We start from the raw sequence: 24,002 nt of genomic DNA, 5'->3' as shown, positions 1-24,002 counted from the left end.
TGCACATTAAAGACATATGCAGGTTGAGTGAAGCATTGGAGTCTACAGCCATGAAGGGGTTAATAGGAGGGGAGGGGTCCTTTTATACAAAGGGAACCTAAAGACAGTGACAGTCACCATGGAAACCAGGGAGGCAATTTCTAAAATCATTAGAAGATACAGGAAGGAGAGTGGGGGGGGGGGGGGGGGGTACGGGAGAGGAATAAACAGGGGGACTGACAGCGAAGGAGAAAATTGGAGCCGAGAATCGAAGGGGGGCGAAAAACAGAAATAAAGACAAGAGAAGAAATAATAAAAAAAGGGCTTCAGCAATCAGGATGACAAAGCTAAAGTAAAATAACGAGGCACCCCCCCCCCCCCCCCCCCCAATGCAGAGGGAACGGGGGAGGGACAGGAGCAGCAATAACAGAGGAGACTAGGACGCGGTTTCTTTAGTGATTCCTTTTAATAAATGTGAAAGAAAAAAAATAAATCTGATTCTAATTCCCCCCCCCCCCCCAAGAAAAAAATAATTAATTGAAATAAACCAAGAAGAGACCCCCCCCCCCCCCCCCACAACAAAAAAAGGGAGGAGCAGAAAGTAATAATGATAATACACTCAACACAATGTCTCCCCCAAAACGTAGCGTTTTACAGCCCAGACTCGGGGGCCGGAGAGTACAGAGGGAGAGGGGGTTGTGTGTACGTACACGCTCAACCTACAAAACACACACACTCGCATGTATACCCTGTATGTACAAAGACACATTCATACACGGTACTCCCGCAATGGGACTGGGCACTTATACCGTCAAGAAGGCAGCCAAATATTATTGCACCATCGGCAAAGACCTTGGTGGTCATAAATATTTGAGCCTCACCGTCACTGGTTACTAGTGAATCGATGTGGTATGGACAACAAAATGATTGCCTGGATGGGGCCGGGTACAGTTAATTGCATGAGCAGAATTAGTGTGAACATTTTTGGAAGGCATACCTTGTCCATTACCCAATACATCCATACAGTGGGTGATACGAGTCCAATATAGAAATATGAAAAGCTCCAGCACAATTGGTTAAAATCTAAATGGGATCAGATTTTTTAAAGCACGGAAGACTGCCACTCCACCCGACCCACCATGAATGGAAAGAGGGAAGAAAGCTACTGCCAGGCTCTTCTAGCATTGGCTTATCTCACTTAAATACAAAAAGATAAGGCATGTTGAAATCAAATAAGTCTGACCTCCCCCACCGATATCTGTCTTTAGGAGAATGAGGACACGATCACATTACATAACTGGCAGGTCCTGCCGAAATCAGTGAGTTCAGCTCACATCTATCTACTGCGTATGGTGATGTCTGGACTCGGAGATTATTTGACAAAATAATGATGGTTACAGAGTCATTTAGGTACTTGAGAAGAACCCATAATTTGATCTTTGAGAAACCACTGATGGACAAAGTCCCTCCTTACGAGGATGAACATGTACGGTCACCAAAGATCTTCAAGCATTATTGTTATCCTTGTCAATTAGTGTTGGAGGTCAAGTTGAGCCTTGACTTCCATTTTTGTTTTCTCTCAAATACTTGGCTTCTGACCTCAATGACAAGTTCAAAACTAAGGAACACGGACTAAGAATGGATTAGAACTTGGAAACGAGTCAATATAGGAGTAGAGTGTATACCATAGTGTCTACAAAAGTATTTATTGGCCCCTAGATATCAACATGGCCACATCAGGGACCTTGAGTAAGAAGGTTTGGAGCGTCCTCTGTGTAGACCAGCACATGTTGTAAAACTTACACGCCACCATTAATCTTGAGCTGTCATCTTATAGATTGTTGTAAAATGACGTTCCATTATCTGTTTTGGGCACTTAATTAAATGTGCTCACCTGTAGGAGGTAAATCTACATGCAAAGAGTAATCGTTGTAGTGGCCAAATGTCTTGAACTATTGGTGGAAAAAACTTATTTTGAAGGGACTCGGATACATCTGATGTCTACAAGGTATCTTAACATGCCCAAACCTTGCTTTCGTCTCTCAAAATATCAACTTTAGAGATGTCTGGTTGCCGCTTGCCTCCCTCCATAGATTTAAAGTGCCCATGTTATTGGGAGTAGACCGTTCTCTACATCTATGGCCAGTTAAGAATACTGCGATAACGCCCTGAGAATAATACTATGCTGATGACTGAATCAACAAAGTATTTGTAAGCGACCAAAACGGGAAAGTTATGACCAGTGGTTGCCAAAGGTTCCATCACGTCAAAGGTCTGTCCCACTCAGTTTTCATTAATGTTGTTCAACTTTTTAGTATTCCTTTATTGTACCAGTTTTGTCAAGTACCAATAGTCATCCTGACCCTGTATGTATATTTAGAGTGTAAGATACAGTTGTGTCTCTACAAGTATGCCGCCCACTCCCGAGCATTCATCCACACCCTCATGCACACCCATGAATGTCATTTTATATGTATGCACACCAACACACGTCCCCCCCCTCCAGTGCTGTAACTTTTTCTCCAAAAGCAATATGAAAAATAAGACACCCCCCCCCCCCCCCCCAAAAAAAAAAAAAAAAAAGTTTTCTAAAACCATCCATATTCATAACCCAGCACCCCGAAAAATAGAAGAAGAAAAATAAGCGGGTGTGAAGGGGATTAGAGGGAGACAAAATTCTCACACACCTCACTACCACCCCCCCATGTAGAAGTGAGAGATATATATAACTTTATTTTTTTTCCCTTCGGAGGTAGTCAAACTTGCGAACGCGTGAACAAAAAGAAAACTCAGAAAAAAAAAAAAAAGAAAAAACGTCTTCTCTATTGGTTATGTGAGCCGCTATGAGGTAATAACGCTGTTCTTTGATTGGCTGAGCCTCAAAGGATTCCGGGTAGATTCTGGAGGGAAGGGGTGAGGAGAATTAAAGTTTTTTTTTTTTTTTTTGTTTACTTTTTTTGCTTTCCCTCCAGCTTTGTAGCTCTTTTATTTTCTGGATTTTTTGTGATGCCTGTATTTATGTTGTTCCTCCTCGTGTAGCTTCTCCGCATTATCTTATTCCCTTGCTTTTTAATCATTTTGTCTCTTAGGTTTGCCACGATGTGTAACTTTTGTAATTTTTCCTCATTAATCCACTTTTCTTTTTTTTAATGATTCTCTAATAGCAACTCCCATTTTCAACCTCCTCTTTAGTTGGACTGGATGACTCCACCACCAACCAGTTTTGATATTTTTTACATATTTTTTTCAGCCCATGATGATATGCTTATGTAATACATTCATATTGTTCCACCGCACAGTTTAGGTTGGTAGATACCTTTTACCCAGGATAATATTTAGATGTCCACTTCCTTTTGGAAGCAGGAAGTCATCAACTTCCTAAAGATTGTCCTTTAGTTCTCTTAACCATTATCATTCCTTTTGAAATGGTAAAATGGACGAGCCACCATGTTTTTGCTGTGTTCTTAGACCATGGTACCCTACCATGACGGGTATGTTTCTGCTTCTGCTTTCCATTTCCAAGAATAGGTCCTCATGGTGTTGTCCAGCCAAGTTCTTTTTCACTGGATCACGCTTGTGGAACTGATGCCCTTTTTCAACAAAGTGGTGAGTGAAGATTTCGGTCAAAGTAAGAGGGAAACAAAAGAGAGGTCCAACACTCTTATGTCCTGTTTAGACTCAAGTTACAGAGTTCAGTTTGTGGACAGACCATAGTTTTTGGAGGGGTGATAGGGGAGAAGCATAGAGAGGAGGAGAGTGCTCAGTTAGAAGTGTCAGAGTGTACACTGCCTGGTCCTTCTGTTGGGGAAGTGACAGAGGAAGGGGTGACGGCCTCTTGCCACCCTCCGTTGGCCTGAAAACAATGAAAAAACATACATTAAACATATGCATTATACTTTAAAAAAGACATACTCTCAAGCCCCTGATAAACATTATACTAACGTAGACCATACCCGGATTTAGCCATCACTCTAAAGTGTTTGGGAGACCTGGGCATTTTATTATCGGGGGGAAATATTGATCCGGCATGACCGATTTTGCACTGTCTCCTGGAGATAAGCCACCACCAGACATGTCTGACCACGGCTCTCTCCTGGAAAATTCGAGTACTCGGCCAAAAACCCCTGTGAATGGGAGAGACGCCTGGCCACAACAATTAGCCAAACCATCGTTGTGTGTGCAAGCTTTAAACTCAATTTTTAATCTTACCCGAATTTCCCGAGGGCTGTACATTTGATTTGCCGATAAACTGTCACTGTAACCAGGGCCCATCGTGTGACGTAAGGACTCCACCTTGGTGACAAATATACATTACGGGTTAAGGACAATTTGAAGGTTAAGAGAAGAAGAAAAATAAGTGGAAAAAAAAGTGGAGAAGAGTTAAAAAAAAAAAAAAAAAAAAGCGTGATGGAAAAGTACACCTGGATAACAAACAGGAAAAGAGATGTACAAGATGGAGAATATGTATAGCGTAAGGAAAACACAAAAAAAAGCAGTTAAGGGGACCTAAAACTGACCTGTGAGGTGGGGTAAGAATCCCCATTTAAGCCCTGCATCGCCATGAACATGTCATTAGATCCAGACAAGTTGAATGAGCCACCAGAACCTGAGAGAAGAACGAGATAGAGGAGAAAATATAGAAGATTGAAGGAGCACAGTGGTGGATTAAAAAAGACAAAAGATGGTGGAAGGAAAGAAGTGGAAATCCAGTGTACAATAAACCAAGGTTGAATCAAGAAAATGTATTCCAAGATCAAAACGAATGAAGACATTAAAAGATTAAAAACCAAGGTTGCAAGAAATGACAAAAGGGTGGGAGTAGATAGTAGACCAGTGGAATGCCAGTTGAAGTAATAGGTTGAAATATGGGTTATATGGATGAAGACAGAGTGGAAGATCAACCAGACATGAAGGGATGGAAGGTCAATATAGTTTTGGTGTAGAGAATGTGTTGTGTATGGGGCCAAGGTCAGACCATTGGGGATGAGTACAGAATTGGGTGGGAATTTGAGGTTCAGTTATCCAAGTGAAAAGATTTTTTAAAGAATTTACAGAACAAGTTAAAAAGAAAGAAAAATTGGATGAACGTGACAGAATGTAAAAAAAAACAAAACTGAAGGAACATTGGGGGTAACCTACCGGCAGATGTTGGTGTTGTTGGAGAATTGGCGCCACTGTGGCCTCCCTGCGTCACACTAACTGCGGTCTTCACTGCGTAGATGTTGGCCTCCTCTTGAAATTTTCCAATGTTTTTCTTGTACCTAATTCTTTTATTCCCAAACCAATTGGACACCTGTAAAATGAAAACGATACAGCATTTATCTGTATTATTCTAGTTTCACACTAGCGTATGGAGGAGCTGTGGAGGGATGCGGACTTCCTCCGTGAAGCTCCGCCCACGGCCGCACCTCCTCCGGTCAGCTCCACCTCCGTCGACATGTGGCCTGCGTACCCTATCTTTAGCATTAGGTACGCAGGCCATGCCGATGTATGCGGATGCCTCCGCATGCGTTGCTTTGACAGTGCAGCGACCGCACCAAAATGCAACATGTTGCGTTCAGCGCAGGTCGCCGCACCGTCAAAACAACGCATGCGGAGACATCCACATACATCGGCACGGCCTGCGTACCTAATGCTAAAGATAGGGTACGCAAGTCGCATGCCGATGGAGGCAGAGCTGACCGGAGGAGGTGCGGCCATGGGCGGAGCTTCACGGAGGAAGTCCGCATCCCTCCGCAGCGCCTCCATACGCTAGTGTCAAGCTAGCCTTATAGATCTATCAACATACTTTTCGAAACACAGAATGAAAGCACTAAATTAAAAAATTATCAAATTCTTAGAATGAGTCCCGTGAACAACCAGTGAATATAATTTGCTTTATATTTGACCATAAGGCTATGTGCACACGGTGCGGATTCTGCTGTGGAATTTTCCACGCAGATTTTGCTAAATCTGCAGGTAAAATGACCTGCGTTTTACCTGCAGTTTAAGGCCCTGTGCACACGGTGCAGATTCTGTGCAGTTCTGCAGCAGATTTGGCCCTGCAGAACTGCCGCAGAACTGCACGTGATGTACAGTACCATTTAAGGCTATGTAAAACAAAAAACGCTGTGCACATGCTGCAGATTTTTCCGTGCAGATTTGGTGCAGAATAAAATAATAATAATCTTTATTTATATAGCGCCAACATATTCCGCAGCGCTTTACAGTTTCAAAACACAAGTCATAAGTAACAACGTTAATAATACAATAATTAAAGCAAAATAAGACGAAATAAGACGACCCTGCTCGTGAGAGCTTACAATCTACCATGAGGTGAGGGAGATACAAAGTATAGGTGTGTATTTACAATGATGTATTTACAATGAAGGTCCAGCCATCTTGAGGGAGTGAGGGATGGATGGAGATAGTGAATGTGCTACACACGCACACTTACACATAGAATGACTTTGATTAGTGAACGTGATAAGCCGCTCTGAACAAATGTGTTTTGAGGGAGCGCCTAAAACTATGCAAATTGTGGTTAGTCCTAATTTCTTGGGGTAGAGCATTCCAGAGGATAGGAGCAGCACGGGAGAAGTCTTGGAGTCGGGAGTGGGAGGTAAGGATTAGTGCAGAGGTTAGTCGAAAGTCGTTTGCAGAGCACAGCGATCGGCTAGGCCGATAGACAGAAATGAGGAGATGTAGGGTGGTGCCGCACCGTGAATAGCTTTGTGGGTGAGAACAAGTACTTTTAATTGGATCCTATAATGAATGGGCAGCCAGTGTAATGACTGACGAAGAGCGGACACGACCGAGTACCGATTAGCCAGATGGACGACCCTGGCTGCTGCATTAAGAATGGACTGGAGAGGGGATAGTTGAGTGACGGGGAGGCCAATTAACAGAGCGTTGCAGTAATCCAGGCGGGAGTGGATCAATGCTACAGTGAGGGTTTTTGTTGTTTCCATGGTGAGAAAAGGGCGGATTCTAAAGATGTTCTTTAGGTGTAAGCGGCAAGAGCGGGCAAGAGATTGTATATGGGATGTGAATGAGAGATCGGTGTCAAACATAACACCCAGACAGCGCGCCTGCTGCCGGGGAGTTATTGTGGTACCACCCACGGAGAGGGAAATGTCAGATTTAGGGAGGCTAGTAGACGGCGGGAGCAGAAGAAGTTCAGTTTTGGAGAGGTTGAGTTTCAGATAGAGAGTGGACATGATATTGGAGACTGCGGACAGACAGTCACTGGCTGTGATGAAGGAGCAGCCGCCATCTTAGATATGGGGCCACATGTCTGAGCTTGGCATCCATTTTGGTCTAAGTTCAGGAATTACAGGCAGCTAACGGCTTCTATACCCCCAGGTGCTGTGTACTTAGTAAATACAAGCAGGATTTAGTGTTCCAATGCTAAATAGCCAGGGCCATTGGTGTGATAATGAGGATAGGCTCAAACAGAGCTTCAAAGCTCAGGTATGGAGCCGTGCCAGCAGGGGGCCGGAAAAAAGCCTAGGGCTTCAATTAGAATGTACCTGCTAGCAGACGCAGGAATATACGTCCTTTGTGTGTCCCAGACGCTTTGGCTCCATCCTAGGAGCATGGATTATTAGCCCACCCTCTGACACAGGGGGAGGAACCTAGCATATTTAAGGATTGGCAGCCCCTGGCAGAGATTCATTCTTTCACACAGAAGATCCGGACGATGACTATCTAAGAAGGACCTGGGGACAGACCTGCTGAGGGGAGCAGCGGCCCATGCTTTGGGGGTCTGTCCGGCAACTAAGATTCTTGTACCTGTGGACTGCAGAGCTACCCAGCACCCACATGACCCTACAATGTGGTAAATTGACCTCCAGCTTAATATCTTAAGTCTTGTACCCTTTTGTTATATCTTTTCTCTGACTGCAAATTTACTGTATATTTCTGTAATTATCTAGTGCGCCCTTAAGGCAATTAAACTATAAACTTAATCTTGGGCTGATGCTTTTACTCTGATCACGAATCTTTGAACCCCCCGCGGGTAACAGGACATCCTCCCCGGCGACCATTTGCTCTAGGTGCAGTTCCCTTACTGACCTGAGAGACGAAGGGGGCGCCGGAGAGCTGTGCCTGTGTAGTTACGTCACAGTGGTGACGTGGGAGGAACGGGTCTGTGTGCGTTCCTCCATACTGGCGTTCTGTAGTACAGAGGGGGTAAGGTCGGGGGAAGACGTATATAGTTGTGTCTCATCAGCATAAAGATGGTACCAAAAGCCAAATCTGCTTATGGTCTGTCCAATTGGGGCTGTGTAGAGAGAGAAGAGAAGGGGGCCAAGGACTGAGCCCTGAGGTACCCCGACAGCAAGAGGAAGAGATGAAGTGGAGCCAGAGAACAAAACACTGAAGGAGCGGTCAGAGAGATAGGAAGAGAACCAGGAGAGAGCAGTGTCCTTAATGCCTAGTGACTGGAGCCTAGAGAGTAGGAGATGGTGGTCAACAGTATCGAAAGCTGCAGATAGGTCAAGAAGAATGAGCAGAGAGTGGTCACCGTTACGTTTTGCTGTCAGAAGGTCATTGGTGACTTTGATGAGTGCAGTTTCAGTCGAATGTAGGGGGCGGAAGCCGGACTGTGAAGGGTCTAGAAGGGAGTGAGCGCAGAGGTAACGGGTAAGGCGGGAGTAACCTAGGCGCTCCAAAAGTTTAGAGATGCAGGGTAGATTGGAGACTGGTCTGTAGTTGTTTGTGCAGGATGGGTCGAGAGCGGGTTTCTTTAGTAATGGAGTAACGATGGCGTGTTTGAAGGAGGATAGGAAAATGCACGAGGAGAGGGAGAGATTAAAGATAGTAGTTAGGTGGGTTGTGACGACTGGAGAGAGAGACTGGAGGAGAGGTGAGGGAATGGGGTCGGTAGTGCATGTAGTCGGACGAGAAGAAGAGAGGAGTCTGGAGACTTCTTCTGTGATGAGATCAAATGTGGAAAGTGAGCCAAGGGAGATGCAGGAAGGGATGGGAGTCACAGCACTTGGTGGTTGGGAGCAGATTTCCTGACGGATATTATCTATTTTTTCTGTAAAGTGGGAGGCCAGGTCATCAGCACAAATGTCTGTGATAGGGGCTTGTGCTTTTGGCCTAAGGAGGGAGTGAAAAGTGTCAAAAAGTTTCTTTGGGTTGTTGGCTAGTGAGGAGATCAGGGTGGTGAAGTAGGTCTGTTTGGCGAGGTGAAGGGCAGCGTTATAGGTTGATGAAGTGCAGGTTTTTCTCCATAGACATTCAGCATTGCTACAGCATCGCTGGAGAAGTTGAGTTTGCGATGTGAGCCAGGGGTGTTTTACTCTGTGCTTGGAGGTTCTGAGGGTGAGAAGGGTGCTTCTAAGAGTGTCATTGCAGTGATGAACAGCCAGATTAGGATAGGAAAAAGAGGAGATTGGGGACAGTGATGAGTGTAGGGAGTCTGAAAGTGTCTGAGGGTTAATGGCTTGTAGATTTCTGACTGTGTGGTAGGTAGGAGTGAGCTGGGGTGGGCGAGGATTTGTGAGCGTGAAGGAGAGAATGTTGTGGTCAGAGAGTGGAAGCGGTGAGTTATTTAGGTGGAAGATTGAACAGAGGCGGCTGAAGATGAGATCAAGGGTGTTACCGTCCTTGGAGGTTGAAAGCTGTGAGAGGCCTAGAGAGGTGGTTAGTGATAGAAGCTGGGATGCAGATGTGGAAGTAGGGCTGTTAATGGGGATGTTGAAGTCTCCCAGGAAAAGGGTTGGAAGTTCTGAGGACATGAAGTGCGGCAGCCAGGCTGAAAAGTGGTCAAGGAAGTGGGTGGGTGAGCCTGGGGGCCGGTATATGACCGCTACTCTGAGGGATAGGGGACGGAAGAGCCTGATGGTGTGGACCTCAAAAGAAGGGAATAAGAGTGATGGAACTGGCGGGATGACCTGGAAAGTGCATTGTGGGGACAGGAGTATGCCGACTCCACCACCATGTCTGTTTGTGGGTCTCGGGTGAGTGTGAGAATTGTAAGCCACCGTAGGAAATGGCAGCAGGAGAGACAGTGTCAGCATCCTGAATCCAGGTTTCAGTGAGGGCCAACAGATTAAGAGAGTTGTTCAGAAAGTAGTTGTGTAGGAAAGGAAGCTTGTTACAGACAGACCGTGGATTCCAGAGGGCACAATTAAAAGAAGGAGATGAGGGAGTGCAAGTAATATTAATAAGATTATTATGGTTTCGATATGAGGTAAGGTAGGGGTTGAGGTTAGGGGATGGTGGACCAGGGTTGGGGGAGATGTCACCTGCAATCAGTAGAAGTAGGAAGATAAAGAGCAAATAGTTGTAGGAATTGTGAATAGTTTTTTTCTGCAATGTGTTTGGGCAAGATGGGCTGAGGTTTCTCAGGAAGGGGAGGAGTGCATGGGAGCTGTACATGGGAAAGGGAAGTATAGAGGGGCTGATGTGTATGAGTCGTGATGGAGGGGGGATGGGGTGGTGAATGTGGATAGCAAGGGAACGCAGGAGGATAAAAATAAAGCACATATAAAAGAAGCAGCATGTCGCTTCTTTTGTGCGTTTTGCTGCAGTTTTCCACCTGCTCCATTATAGAAATCTGCAGGTGAAAACTGCAGGGGAAATCCGCACAAAAACTGCACTAAAACTGCAGGTAAAACGCAGGTCATTTTACCTGCAGATTTAGCAAAATCTGCGTGGAAAATTCCACAGCAGAATCCGCACCGTGTGCACATAGCCTTAGTGCAGTTTTAGTGCAGATTTAGGCTGAGTTCACACGTAGCGGTTTTTTCGCGTTTTCGCGGTGGTTTTAACCGCGCGATTTTGCCGCGAAAAATAAGCATCCCATGCATTCCTATGGGATTCCGCAATGCTGTGCTAATGCTGCGGTTTTTACCGTGGCGGAATCGCTTTGCGGTAAAACACACAGCATGCTCATTAATTTTGCGGAATCGCGGCGATCCCGCACCCATAGGAATGCACTGTTCTGCTTACTTTCCGCATGTGGCTGTGCACACCATGCGAAAAGTAAGCAGAACATTTGCGGATGGTACCCACTGTCCGGAGGAGAGGAGACTCTCCTCCGGGCTTTGGGTACCATATACCTGTAAAAAATAGAATTTAAAATAAAAAATATTGTTATTCTCACCTTCCGATGTCCCGCGCAGCCTTCCTGCCTCTCTCCACGCTCCCGGTCCCAGTAAGCCTTTGCGAGCGATGACGTCCGTTCTAGCGGGATCGCGAAGTCTCACGGTCATTCGTGAGACGTCACGTCATAGCGGTATTTGTCGCAAAGGATTACTGGGACCGGGAGCGTGGAGAGAGGCGGGAAGGCTGCGCGGGACGTCGGAAGGTGAGAACACCAATATATATATTTTTTATTATTTTTTACATTCTATCTTTTACTATTGATGCCGTATAGGCAGCTTCAATAGTAAAAAGTTGGTCACACTCGTCAAACACTATGTTTGACGAGTGTGACCAACCTGTCAATCAGTTCTCCAAGCGATGCTACAGATCGCTTGGAAAACGCTAGCAATTCTGCAAGCTAATAACGCTTGCAAAATGCTAGTTTTTCCGCGGGAAAATCGCGGGAATTTAAAATGCGATTTTACCGCGGAATGGAATTCCGGAATTCTCGCGGTAATTTCCACGAAAGTTCCGCTACGTGTGAACCCAGCCTGAGTGCAGTTTTCACCTGCAGATTTCTATAATGGAGCAGGTGGAAAACTGCAGCAAAACCGCACAAAAGAAGCGACATGCTGCTTCTTTTATTCCGCACCAAATCTGCGCAGAAAAATCTGCAGCATGTGCACAGCGGTTTTTGTTTTGCATAGCCTTAAATGGTATTGTACATCACGTGCAGTTCTGCAGGGCCAAATCTGCTTCAGAACTGCACAGAATCTGCACCGTGTGCACAGGGCCTAATACAGTAATCCTTTACCTGTGATACAGTGATACCACACTTCTTGGCAAGTTCTTCTTTTGCTTCTTCACTAGGATAAGGGTTACTGAGGTGTGAGTAGAAGTACTCGTTGAGGACTTCCGTTGCCTGCTTACTAAAGTTCCTCCTCTTTCGTCTAAAAAGGGAAAAAAAAAAAAAAAAAAAAAGTAATAATTGTATGTACTACATTCTTCTCATGAACCCATAAGAATGATCCATTCTACTGTCCTTTACAAAGCCCAAATCCAACCATTCACTCAACACACCTTGCATCCAAGAACCGAGAGCGAAGGATCATGACTGCTTCACACGTGGACTGCTTAAGCTGCATTTGGATTGAACTAAACTTTCGATGGATAATCCCAACCATCCTCTCAATCTCTTTGGGGGAGATGGGTCTGGTTCGACTCTGTTCCCGTAAAAGGTTCATGACGTGCGTGGTGAACTCATTACATGCCTGAGGAACAAGGGGAAAAAAAACAAACATTTTTCCCCAAAATTTTTCAACACTATCACATTACCGGTATGACTATAACTCTTTATCCACCTCACCTGCTCGTACTTCTCCAATTCTGCATGGTAAATTTGCCTGATTTGGGAGAGTTTGTTCCTGTAATCCGAGTGTTCTATAGAATTATCTGGAGAGACTCCACCGGATGCCGCAGCAGCTGCGGCTGCTGCCGCTGACCCTCCACCCTTCTCTGGTCCTGCTACACCTTCTGCTAGCAACATATTGTCCAAGCGCATCAACTGAGGGTCAACAGGTTCTTCTTCCTGATTATTTCGTATACTGAGACCTGGGAGAAGAGTGGAAAAAAAAAACATTGGTGAAGTAAGGACAGCAGTAGACTGCTATGATCCAATGAACCTGGCAAGAGAGAGGACAAAAAACACTGTAAGACATCTATAGGCTGCTACAATACAAAAAGTGAACAGGGGGGGAAAAAGCAAAAAAAAATCAGTGGATGACATCAAGAGGATGGATGAAAACACCAGTCAAGTAGAATATCGAAAGTCTGCTATGATAAAAGAAGTGTGCCTGAAAAGAGGGCGAAAAAACACCATAGGACAACACTAGGCCACAGTACAAAAAGAGGACCTGAGAGGAGGGAAAAAACCATTGTAGGACATCAATAGTCTGCCATGATAAAAGAACTGGACCTAAGAAGAAGGAAAAAAAACATTGTAGGACATCAATAGGCTGATGTGATACTAGAAGTGGACCCGGGAAGAGAGAAGAAAACACTGTAGGACATCACTAGGGCACTACGATACAAAAAGAAGACCTGGGAACAGAAGAAATAATACTAGGACATCACTAGGCCACTATGATACAGAAAGTGACCTGGAAGGAGGGGAAAAAACCCACGGGTCAAATTTGACATCAACTGACAGCTACAATACAAAAAGTGTGTTGAGCTGAGGTGGGCGATGATTGCATCCATGGATCAAGGAGGTGTGAGACAATGAGGGAGTCTGATGGTGTCACACTTGGATAATTTCATAAGGAACATGGGGATAAAAAAACAATAGCCAGTACTATGCCAAATACTACATACGCTCCCTCACCGATTCATACTGTGGGTGTATCCGAAATAATGAGGCTTCATAAACCGAACATGTTGGTACATGACCACCCATAACACCTACGTCACCATCCATACAGTGTCAGACATGAGCCCAGCCGTACATAGTCCTTGCAATTGGGGATTTTATGCATCTACAAACCTATGCAGACTCGGAAAAGGAAAGATCTTACTCCGCAATGTGCTAAGGCTCATAGATGGGTTTTTTTTGTTGTGCGTTTTGGATGGTCTCATCTAAAATTAATATTTAAATTCTTAATCCGATGATTTAGTTAAACGGCTTTATTAGGTGGCTGGCAACAAACCCAGGAAGTGTGGATGCCAAGAAAGCAATAAAACTAACCGCGGACACTACGCAAAATCTCAGGGCAGGTTTACAGTGTAAACATTGAGGCTACCCGGTGACTAGACGGTGGGCAGGTGGGCAACTGAGGCAAGATACCATGTGCGGCGGACTGCAAGGCCTAAATACGCCCCGCGCACGTTTATAAGCTGTAAAGAAAACTAATAGAACCGTATAATGTGCAATGCCTTTCTTTTCTGGAGAAGTGTGAGCCTTCACCCTGAACACACAGCCTCTATCGATGCCGAGTTTCCTGTCTTTCCAGCCCTTCCCCCCTCTCAGCCAATCCACACTCTCAGACAAGCAGAGGCTCCCAGCCACCGTCGCTGTGGAGACGACCTAGCGACGACCTTTTCTCCCGCCACAGCAACGGCAGAGGAAACATGGCTGCCATAGCAACCGGGGAGGCGGTGGTGGTTATGGTGGGGGTAATACAAAATGGGGAGAAATGGTGGAAAAAAAAGGGGCAATGACTGGTGACAGGCTGAGGGACTCGTCCGGGGAAGATCTGATGTTTATACAGACACAATAAGGTTGTGTTCACACGTTCGGGATTTTTCGCGCTTTTTCCGTGTTTTTTTACCGTTTTTCCCCTGCAAAATTGCTTACAAAACGCATACATTAAGCATCCTATTATTAGAATGAAATCCGCAATTTTTGTGCCCATGATGCGTTTTTTTCCGCGGAAAAAACGCAGCACGTTCATTAATTTCGCGGAAAATCTGCGGATTTCATTTCCTCAGCGTATCCAGTTCAAATTACTAATACTGACCTACAAGGCCATCTATAACCTGTCTCCCCCATATGTCTCTGAACTAATCTCCCGATATCTTCCCTCACGTAATCTCCGGTCCTCCCAAGACCTCCTTCTCTCCTCCACACTTATTCACTCCTCACCCAACCACCTCCAAGACTTCTCCCGAATAGCCCCCATCCTCTGGAATTCTTTGCCCCAACATGTCCGACTATCAACCACACTCGGATCCTTCAGACGGAACCTGAAAACCCACCTCTTCAAGAAAGCCTACAGCCTGCAATGATCCCGCTACCTCCTCACCACTACCGGTGATATCACCTCAACCAACACTGGAGCTGCTGCAACCCACCAACCTACTGTCTCCTTCCCCACCATCCTGTAGCATGTAAGCCCGAAAGGGCAGGGTCCTCTCCCCTTTGTATCAGTCTGTCATTGTTAGTTTGTTTACTGTAAGTGATATCTGTAATTTGTATGTAACCCCTTCTCATGTACAGCACCATGGAATCAATGGTGCTATATAAATAAATAATAATAATTTCATTGTATTAGGATGCTCCGGAAAAAAACGCAAAAAATCTGCAAAAAAAAAAACGCACAAAAACGCGATAAAAATGCGAAACAAAAATTGCAGATTTCCTGTGAAGGAGTCCGGTTTTTCTCAGGAAATTTCTGCATACGTGTGCACATAGCCTGAGGGTCGTGTAGCTATAACAATGCCACAGAAAATGGCGCAACTTGTACATACAAGAAAAATAAATATGGCAAAAGCATCTGTAATTGTGTGCCCCAATGTGCACATATCAGGGGTTCCCCGCGTCCACTAGTCACGGAAAACACATTACGGCCTCAAGGAGGCTTATTTATCAGGGTTCCAGCTTCTGGAATAGTTGGGACCCTTGTGTGTGTGGGTCCCCGGTGTGCCCCGTCAGACCCGAGAGTGGCATCACGGCGCCGTAGGTCACAGCGGCCTACACTTCAGGCTTTTTGGCTGCCATCACCTGCACATATCTATGACCAGTCAGTCTTCTGTAATGTAGGCGCCATTCATTCACTTCTGGTTACAGTCAGCCACCGACTGAAAACTGTATGTTTATAAAAGTTTTTCATGAAAAAAAAATATGAAAAACTGCCAAAACTATATGTATTTAGATACCGACTAAAAGTTATCATTTTATTAGACTATTTCATAAAAATAAAAAAAAACTTAAACTGCATTCATTGAACGCAGACTCAAAATTGTTTGTTTACTAGACTTTTTTCCATGAGAAAAAAAACATGAAAAACTGCTGTAAACTTGTTGGGTACGGAATGTGAAAAAAAAAATCAACTAAAAATGGACTTTTTCATAAAAATAAAAAAACCGTGATAAACAACCAAAATTGCCTACCATTTGTCTCAGGTCTACGCACTCCCTTCTACTGCGAACTGCATGTGCCACCTTCACAAAACTACGTGGCCGATCACCGTACATTTCTCACGAGACCTCTTACAGGACGGCCTAAACAAGACGCTGCAATACCGTAATATTGCGATGTATGGTAAAACCAATGACCTCCTACGCAGCTTAGCCGCAGGCTGAGAACATGGCAGAACACGTGCCTTCAGATATTAACCCACCGGCAGCCCATAGGTGTCATGGGGATGGTGATGGCCTTCAGAACTAATGTTTGCCAGACTGAAGCCTTCTCAATGCCAATAGTCATGCTCGATAGCAGTATTTAAGAGGTTAAACTGTTGTACTTGGAGATGGCTCCGAACACGTCGGTTACTTGGCCAGCTAGGCAACACAGCTCGCACCCAGTGGCATAGCCAGGGGAAGGTTTCGCCTCTTCCTTACACTGCCTGCACTGTGAAGTGATCGGCGCTTGCCTGGAGCTGCTGATGCAGAGCGTAACAGGTGGGATGAGTTTGTCATCGGCTATTGGACTCTTCATAGGCACAGCAGCCAATGACAAACTCATCTCCACGGCTGAGGTCTACAATGGAAATAACAGAAGAAATCACAGAGATGAGGATAATGAAGCGAGCTTTGTTATCCAAGTCGTTGCCTATGCAGAGCGCAGCAGCCAATGACAAACTCATGTTTACTGCTGCGCTTTGCAATGGCAATGACAGAAAAATCCCAGAGCTCAGGATAATTAAGCGAGCTATGCCATTTCAGTTGTTGCCTATGTAGAGCACACCAGCTGATGACAAACTCATCTCCACTGCTGCAGTCTACAATGGAATTGACAGAAGAAATCACAGAGCACAGGATAATGAAGCGAGCTTTGCCATTTCAGTTGTTGCCTATGCAGAGCACAGCAGCCAATGACAAATTCATCTTCACTGCTGCAGTCTACAATGGAATTGACAGAAGAAATCACAGAGCACAGGATAATGAAGCGAGCTTTGCCATTTCAGTTGTTGCCTATGCAGAGCACAGCAGCCAATGACAAATTCATCTTCACTGCTGCAGTCTACAATGGAATTGACAGAAGAAATCACAGAGCACAGGATAATGAAGCGAGCTTTGCCATTTCAGTTGTTGCCTATGCAGAGCGCAGCAGCCAATGACAAACTCATCTTCACTGCTGTGCTCTGCGTAAGCAGCGATGAAAATGACACAAGATGAGCAAGTAATAAATGTAGACCGGAGGGAATCAGGTGCAGTGCAGATGATCCAACACGGTCTTTATAAAAACGCAAAAATAAAAATATTTCCAAATATTTTATCAAGAAGCAAAAAAACCCTAAAATATTACAGCGCAAACTATAATTACAGGTAAGGAGCGTGTTCCTGCACGGTTTGCACTAGAAAATGCGGACTTTCTGTAAAAAACCTGTGTGCACAAAGCCTTGTGCAGATTTTCAAAAATTCCGAAAGTTCTCTAAACGTATTTAATAGAAAGTGCTGATATAGCGGAGCTCGGAGGACTGCGGCGGTGAAGGTGCTGCGGACGTTCCCTGACGGCAGCGCGGAGCAGACAGCGCCGGCCACATAGCAGAGGTTGTGTTTCTATGTGCAGGGGGCTGTCCAGCGCTTAACGAGACCTGATTAACGAGCCTCCTTGTTTACTCTCCCAGATGAACCAGATTCATAACAGATAATTACACTGCCCCCCTCACAACCCTGTCACAATTATGTCATTAACACCGAGATATTAATGGGGAGGCCGGGCAGCGGTGTGACACGGATATTATCCGGAGCACATACGGCGGGGGCACAGCTGTGCCGGCGGATATCACAGACTGGCACGCCAGGTAATGCCCATTGTATGCGTCTGCTCGGCTCACCAGCCCTCCGGCCGCTCTGCGAGACGCTGATGCCTCTAATTACTCCTACGGTGTAGAAAGTGGCAGTAGATGGCGGCTTATTTTACCAAACAGAATCAGGCTTCAGTTCGTCTGATCGCCATGTGCTGCGCAGATTATTTCAGCCAGATGTCTCATTCACCCTTATGGCCAAAGCCGGCAGATATTTGAAGTGGAAGGTTTTCTTTGTTAAGAATGTAGGACCAGGAGTTGCTGAAAAAAAGCTCGGAAGTGCTTGGGATTGCACAGAGAAATGTACAGGCTCGGGTGTGAGTGCTTGCACAGAGTGGTGTAGGGGCTCGCACGTGAGTGCTTGCACAGAGTGGTGTAGGGGCTCGCACGTGAGTGCTTGCACAGAGTGTAGAGGCTCGCACACGAGTGCTTGCACAGAGTGGCTTAGGGGCTCGCACACGAGTGCTTGCACAGAGTGGCTTAGGGGCTCGCACACGAGTGCTTGCACAGAGTGGCGTAGAGGCTCGCACATGAGTGCTTGCACAGAGTGGCGTAGAGGCTCGCACATGAGTGCTTGCACAGAGTGGCGTAGAGGCTCACACATGAGTGCTTGCACAGAGTGGTGTAGAGGCTCGCACATGAGTGCTTGCACAGAGTGGCTTAGGGGCTCGCACACGAGTGCTTGCACAGAGTGGTGTAGAGGCTCGCACATGAGTGCTTGCACAGAGTGGTGTAGGGGCTCGCACATGAGTGCTTGCACAGAGTGGCTTAGGGGCTCGCACATGAGTGCTTGCACAGAGTGGTGTAGAGGCTCGCACATGAGTGCTTGCACAGAGTGGCTTAGGGGCTCGCACATGAGTGCTTGCACAGAGTGGTGTAGGGGCTCGCACATGAGTGCTTGCACAGAGTGGTGTAGGGGCTCGCACATGAGTGCTTGCACAGTGGTGTAGGGGCTCGCACATGAGTGCTTGCACAGAGTGGTGTAGGGGCTCGCACATGAGTGCTTGCAGAGTGGTGTAGGGGCTCGCACATGAGTGCTTGCACAGAGTGGTGTAGGGGCTCGCACATGAGTGCTTGCACAGAGTGGTGTAGGGGCTCGCACATGAGTGCTTGCACAGAGTGGTGTAGGGGCTCGCACATGAGTGCTTGCACAGAGTGGTGTAGGGGCTCGCACGTGAGTGCTTGCACAGAGTGGTGTAGGGGCTCTCACGTGAGTGCTTGCACAGAGTGGTATAGGGCCTCGCACATGATCACACAGAGTGGTGTATGGGCTCATAGATTTTCTATTGATCTTGTACACCACTCTGAGCATGCTTATACCAGAACTGAATGCTTCTGTGTGCGATGCAGAACACTCCAGAGCAGTCTTTTGAGTGATTGGTGGAGACCTAGTGACTGGAACCCCACCAGTATGGGTCATGTTAATAACATGACAATCTTTATAGGGCAGTCAGACCTTCACACATATCCTTACTATGACAGGTGGGATGTTTCACTATAGTGCTGGATTACGGTTGCTGGAGGTTCCCGGGCATTATTTTTGGTGCGGGGGCCTAACTGCACCTCTGGGACACAAGAGCAGAACTTGTATGAATACTGGTGCACGGTGTACAGACGCCCCCACTACAATCACCCCAGGGGTAAAGCTGCTCGTGGTCCGACAATGACCCACTCCACATTTCCCACCGGAGGACGTGAGCATAGAAATGTTGGATATTACCCATCAATGCCGGACACGTCAGCAGCTGCTCATCTCCATCCACAACAATAATCATGTCTGATCGTGGAGATTCCTCTCCTTTCCTGATATAGTCGGTATATGAATGCTTCTCACCGGGATCTAGGATTTCTATCACCGCCGATATGTTATTCTGCAGGCTGCAATTTTTTTTTCTCACCAATTCAACAGATTTTTGTTGCCCAGAAACCCTTGTTTGTAATTGCTCATTACACAGATACACTCGAAATTATTCCAAGAAGTGCTCGGATTATTGTCCTATCAACCGAGAAACTAATTGTGTTTACGCCCATCATAACAGCGGAGTCTGCCGCCTGCCAAGTTCTCTCAGATAGTGGTGAGCGCTCTGATTCCAAGCACATTATACTCATACCCGTCAGGAAAATCCTCTTATACAGGAGACCATTTGTCCTTACAGACACCGCTGGCTGGCGTAATGAGACTTATAGGCCAGGCATTGCTACCTCTGGAAAGGGATGCAAATTGGCTCTCCTCCAGGAGGAAGGAAGCTTACTCTCTAGTGCCAACCAGTCTAGGCCTTCCATCCAGCACCTTGCTCTGAACTGGTAAGAACCTCAAAATATAAGTCTACGGATTGGTGTTTTTGACTTTTGTAGAAGCCTCGGGTTTGGCTAAATGTCTCCAGTCACGTGGCAAGGACGATAAAGAGTTGACCTCTAGTAGGTGACATTTGACAGGTAGATTTTTTTCATCCTTAGAGGAAAGCAAATTTACAGCTTCCTAAAGGGTTGGAGCTGAGGGGGAACCACTTCTGAAAAGTGACCCTAAGGATGATGGCTCATTCAGTGATGTCACTGCACCCAGAATCATGTCACTACCACCCGATCTGCCCCATGTGCTCGTCCTCTGCCAGAAGCCAACAGTAAAGTTGGCCATAATCATTATATTTGGTGACCCACCAATGTCTCTATAGTTAGTGACCCCAAATACCTATTCTGGCGAAAACAGGAATGGCCCTGACTAATTGCCCCTCGGCTTGCAGCACCAGGCGCGCAGCTGCTGACTTTTCCCAATACCTAGATCTTTACAGGCAGATTATGATATTGTTTTTACCTTTTTATGTATTTTTATCTAGACCTGCATTTCATCACCTATCGTCACCTAAGAGGCCACATAGTGCCAGTCACAGGCGGCCCCCGTATTGTGTTTCTGTTGCTTCTTCTGTGTATTTCCAACTAATGTTGGCAGGTCAGGCTCCGCCACAGGGATAATGGCGCGAGGCCAATGGTGGTTACTCTCTGCCAAATCTTACACTAAGACTCAGTATAACAAATGGTTCAGGTCCGCGGACTGTTATATGAAGGAGATACAGACAAGATGGAGACAGTAATCCATCAATATTAAAGGTCGCAGCCTAAAAATTGTGCCCTCCATATCCGATGATGCCGGAGTCTGTGATGTGAACCGGACTCTGCTGGGTATCATCACCATAAACCCAATGGGAACTTCTGAGTTAAAATAGGGGGGCTTCATTCTGGGACCCTCATGCAGGGAGAAACTACAAAGAGTGTCTCTGGCTTTGGAGGACCCGACCTATCCCAGATGACACAGAAAACCCACTGAGACGAATGGCCACCCAGGCAATACTTAATTTCCCCACTGGTGGCTGCGCTGCAGGGAAACTGAACATTTACTGCCAGGTATTTTTTTTTATAGATTATGGCTGATCATTGGACATTTCTAACATGGGGACAGGGATTGTCCAATGCTGGAACAATTTGATGAGCAATTATTGGATTAAATGGTGACTAGATGTCAATGGTGTAGCATGGTGGCGTACAGAGGTGGTTGCCGCAGTAGACAAAATCTGTGGGAACACATAATTCACCCCTGCTTCCACTCTCAAGTGCTCCAGGACTCCAATGCACTAGCAGAGTAGGATCATTCTGGAGCTGCGCCCGGGGCGCAGAAAGTGCCCACCTGATGGCCAGTGAGACGGCAAAGCTATCACTCGAGATTATGAAGTCTATATTATTTTATGCAGGGGGGCATTTATGCACATGTAATCTAAGTACATGTATCAAAGTACGCTGGCAGTTATAACCTGGCTGAATCTAACACGCATCTCTATTCTCTTCATACAGGTATTTAACTATTTCCAGCAACTTCACTGAATCCTGCATGTGTCCAACCTCTATCATTCATCTTTGCAGCATATATAATGGTATATAGTTATTTCAACTCACCCTGCTTGTCCCCTTATGCTATTGAGGTCAAGTAACTTTTCAAAGTTGTTTATGATCCATGTAGGCCTGGACACTTGTTTATCTGCTAAATACATTTATTGTGTCCTGCTGTCCTAACTTAGTTTGATTGATTGCTAACGAGTAAAGCCCCCGTTACACACTGCGATATCGCTAGCAATATCGCTGTAAAGTCACCGATTTTGTGACGTTATAGCGATATTACTAGCGATATCGCTGCATGTGATACTTACCTCCGACCGGCTCCCCCGCTGGTAATCGCTGATCGCGCGAGAAGCTCCTGGATCATTTCTCGTCGGTCACTTCCTGCGGCGCTTCCTGCTGTGACGACGAGCGATGCGTGGAGCCGGGCGGGAGGACGCAGGATCGCCTTGTCTGACAGGTAAGTAGCCATCCCCGTCCCCAGCGATGTCGCTGGTGAGATCTGCCTGTGTGGCAGCTCACTAGCGACCACCTAGCGATGCACCAGCGATCCTGACCGCGTCATATCGCTGGTCGGGATCGCTGGTGCATCGCTAGGTGTAACGGTACCCTATGGTGAGAAAAAAAAAAAAAAGAAAGGAAGATCCAAAGGGGGTTTTACACATGGCGATATCGCTATAACGTCACCGATTTTGTGACGTGCTAGCAATATCGCTATGTGTGATACTTACCTCCGACCGGCTCCCCCGCTGGTTATCGCTGATCGCGCGAGAATGTCCGGCTCCATTTCTCGTCGTCAGCTTCCTGCTGTGACGACGAGCGACGCGTGGAGGCGGGCGGGAGGATGCCAGGATCGCTGTGTGTGAAAGGTGAGTATCGTGCGCTGCGTCGCTGCTGCATCACTGTGAGATCTTTCTGTGTGAAAGCTCACTAGCAATCATTTAGCGATGCACCAGCGATCCTGACCGGGTCGGATCGCTGGTCGGATCACTGGTGCATCGCTAAATGTAAAAGGGCCTTTAGAAGTGGCCTTCTATAAATCCAGAGCTAGCCTGGAGAAGGCATTTATGCAGGGGGGCATTTATGTACATATATCAAAGTACGCTGGCAGTTATAACATCGCAGTTGGGCAGGAGACATGTAAGACAAATAAATCAATTCCCTGTACATTTGGGCAACCCCAAATATTCACCATATGCATTTGTGTAATTTATATCTTGGCCGCTGCATTTACACACATCCACCGCCCTGGTATTAACTCTCTACACTCAGTCCATATCGGCCCCTCACTCCTTTCCTCTCCTATGTATAGCACTCACGCTCTTTTCACATTGCTACACAGCACAGATCCATTCAGTCCCACCATTCAACATCAGAGACGCTCTCACAAATCACTTAACCATCTGCTCACTCTGTCCTCCTTCTCCTAGTCGCAGGAGACATTGCTCCCAACCCTGGTCCCCATGTTATAGAAAGTCAAACCCCCCAACTGCTACACTCAGAAACCCCTCTAATCTTATTAATATTCCCTGCATGCCATCTGTCTCTCTTAATTGTGCCTTTTGGAATTCTCGCTCAGTGTGTAACAAACTCTCCTTCACTCATGACTTTTTCCTTTCTAATTCTCTTAACCTCCTGGCTCTTACTGAAACCTGGATCCAGCAGTCAGACACTACCGCTGCGGCTGCTCTTTCATACGGGGGACTACACTTCTCTGATACCCCAAGATCAGACAATAGAACAGGTGGAGGCGTTGGTCTGCTCCTATCACCAAAATGTACCTTTCAGGTTATCCCTCAAGTACCCTCACTTGTCTTCCCTTCTTTTGAGGTCCATGCCGTCAGACTCTACACCCCCTTCTCCATGCGAGTGGCGGTGGTGTATCGTCCTCCCGGCCCCTCCCATCAGTTCCTGGATCATTTTGCCACTTGGCTTCCACATTTTCTCTCCTGTGACATCCCTACCCTCGTCATGGGAGATTTCAACATCCCCATTGCTCTTCCCCTCTCCCCATCTGCTCACCTTTTATCTCTAACCTCCTCGTTTGGCCTTTTGCAGCTTACTAATTCTCCAACGCATGAAGACGGAAACGCCCTCGACTTGGTCTTCTCTCGGCTTTGTGCAGTGGATGATTTTGCAAACTCCCCTCTCCCGCTCTCTGACCACAACCTTCTTTCATTCTCTATCAAGAACTGCCAGGCTGCTCAGGTCACCCCCACTGTCCATACTTATAGAAACATACAGGCCATTAACACCCAGAAACTTACGATGAACTTGCAGTCTTCATTGGCCCCTATCTCTTCCCTCTCATGT

At 46.3% G+C, this 24,002-nt stretch overlaps 1 protein-coding gene across 3 annotated transcripts in view; it reads right to left on the bottom strand.

Moving 5' to 3' along the window:
- Positions 1–2,908: 2,908 nt before the first annotated feature.
- The window catches only part of PBX2 (PBX homeobox 2), a 36,263-nt gene continuing 15,169 nt past the window's right edge, over positions 2,909–24,002 (bottom strand). Inside the window, exons 3-9 of one of the 3 annotated variants that reach the window (XM_073548736.1) lie at positions 12,425–12,669; positions 12,139–12,329; positions 11,873–12,008; positions 5,119–5,272; positions 4,526–4,585; positions 4,189–4,216; positions 2,909–3,832 (exon numbers count right to left, since the gene is read on the bottom strand). In XM_073548736.1, the coding sequence (XP_073404837.1) occupies positions 3,658–3,832; positions 4,189–4,216; positions 4,526–4,585; positions 5,119–5,272; positions 11,873–12,008; positions 12,139–12,329; positions 12,425–12,669 (989 nt within the window). In that variant the 3' untranslated portion in view covers positions 2,909–3,657. Of the gene's footprint in view, positions 3,833–4,188; positions 4,273–4,496; positions 4,586–5,118; positions 5,273–11,872; positions 12,009–12,138; positions 12,330–12,424; positions 12,670–24,002 lie in introns of all 3 variants that reach the window. The other 2 variants (XM_073548734.1, XM_073548735.1) reach the window with 2 other exon arrangements.

The sequence above is a fragment of the Dendrobates tinctorius genome, unplaced genomic scaffold (genome assembly GCF_039654945.1).
Source record: "Dendrobates tinctorius isolate UK_male_01 unplaced genomic scaffold, ASM3965494v1 ptg000158l, whole genome shotgun sequence".
In the NCBI taxonomy this organism is placed as follows: Eukaryota; Metazoa; Chordata; class Amphibia; order Anura; family Dendrobatidae; genus Dendrobates; species Dendrobates tinctorius.
The sequence above is the reverse complement of the archived record's forward strand: the minus strand, read 5'-3'. Positions and strand labels throughout refer to the sequence as shown.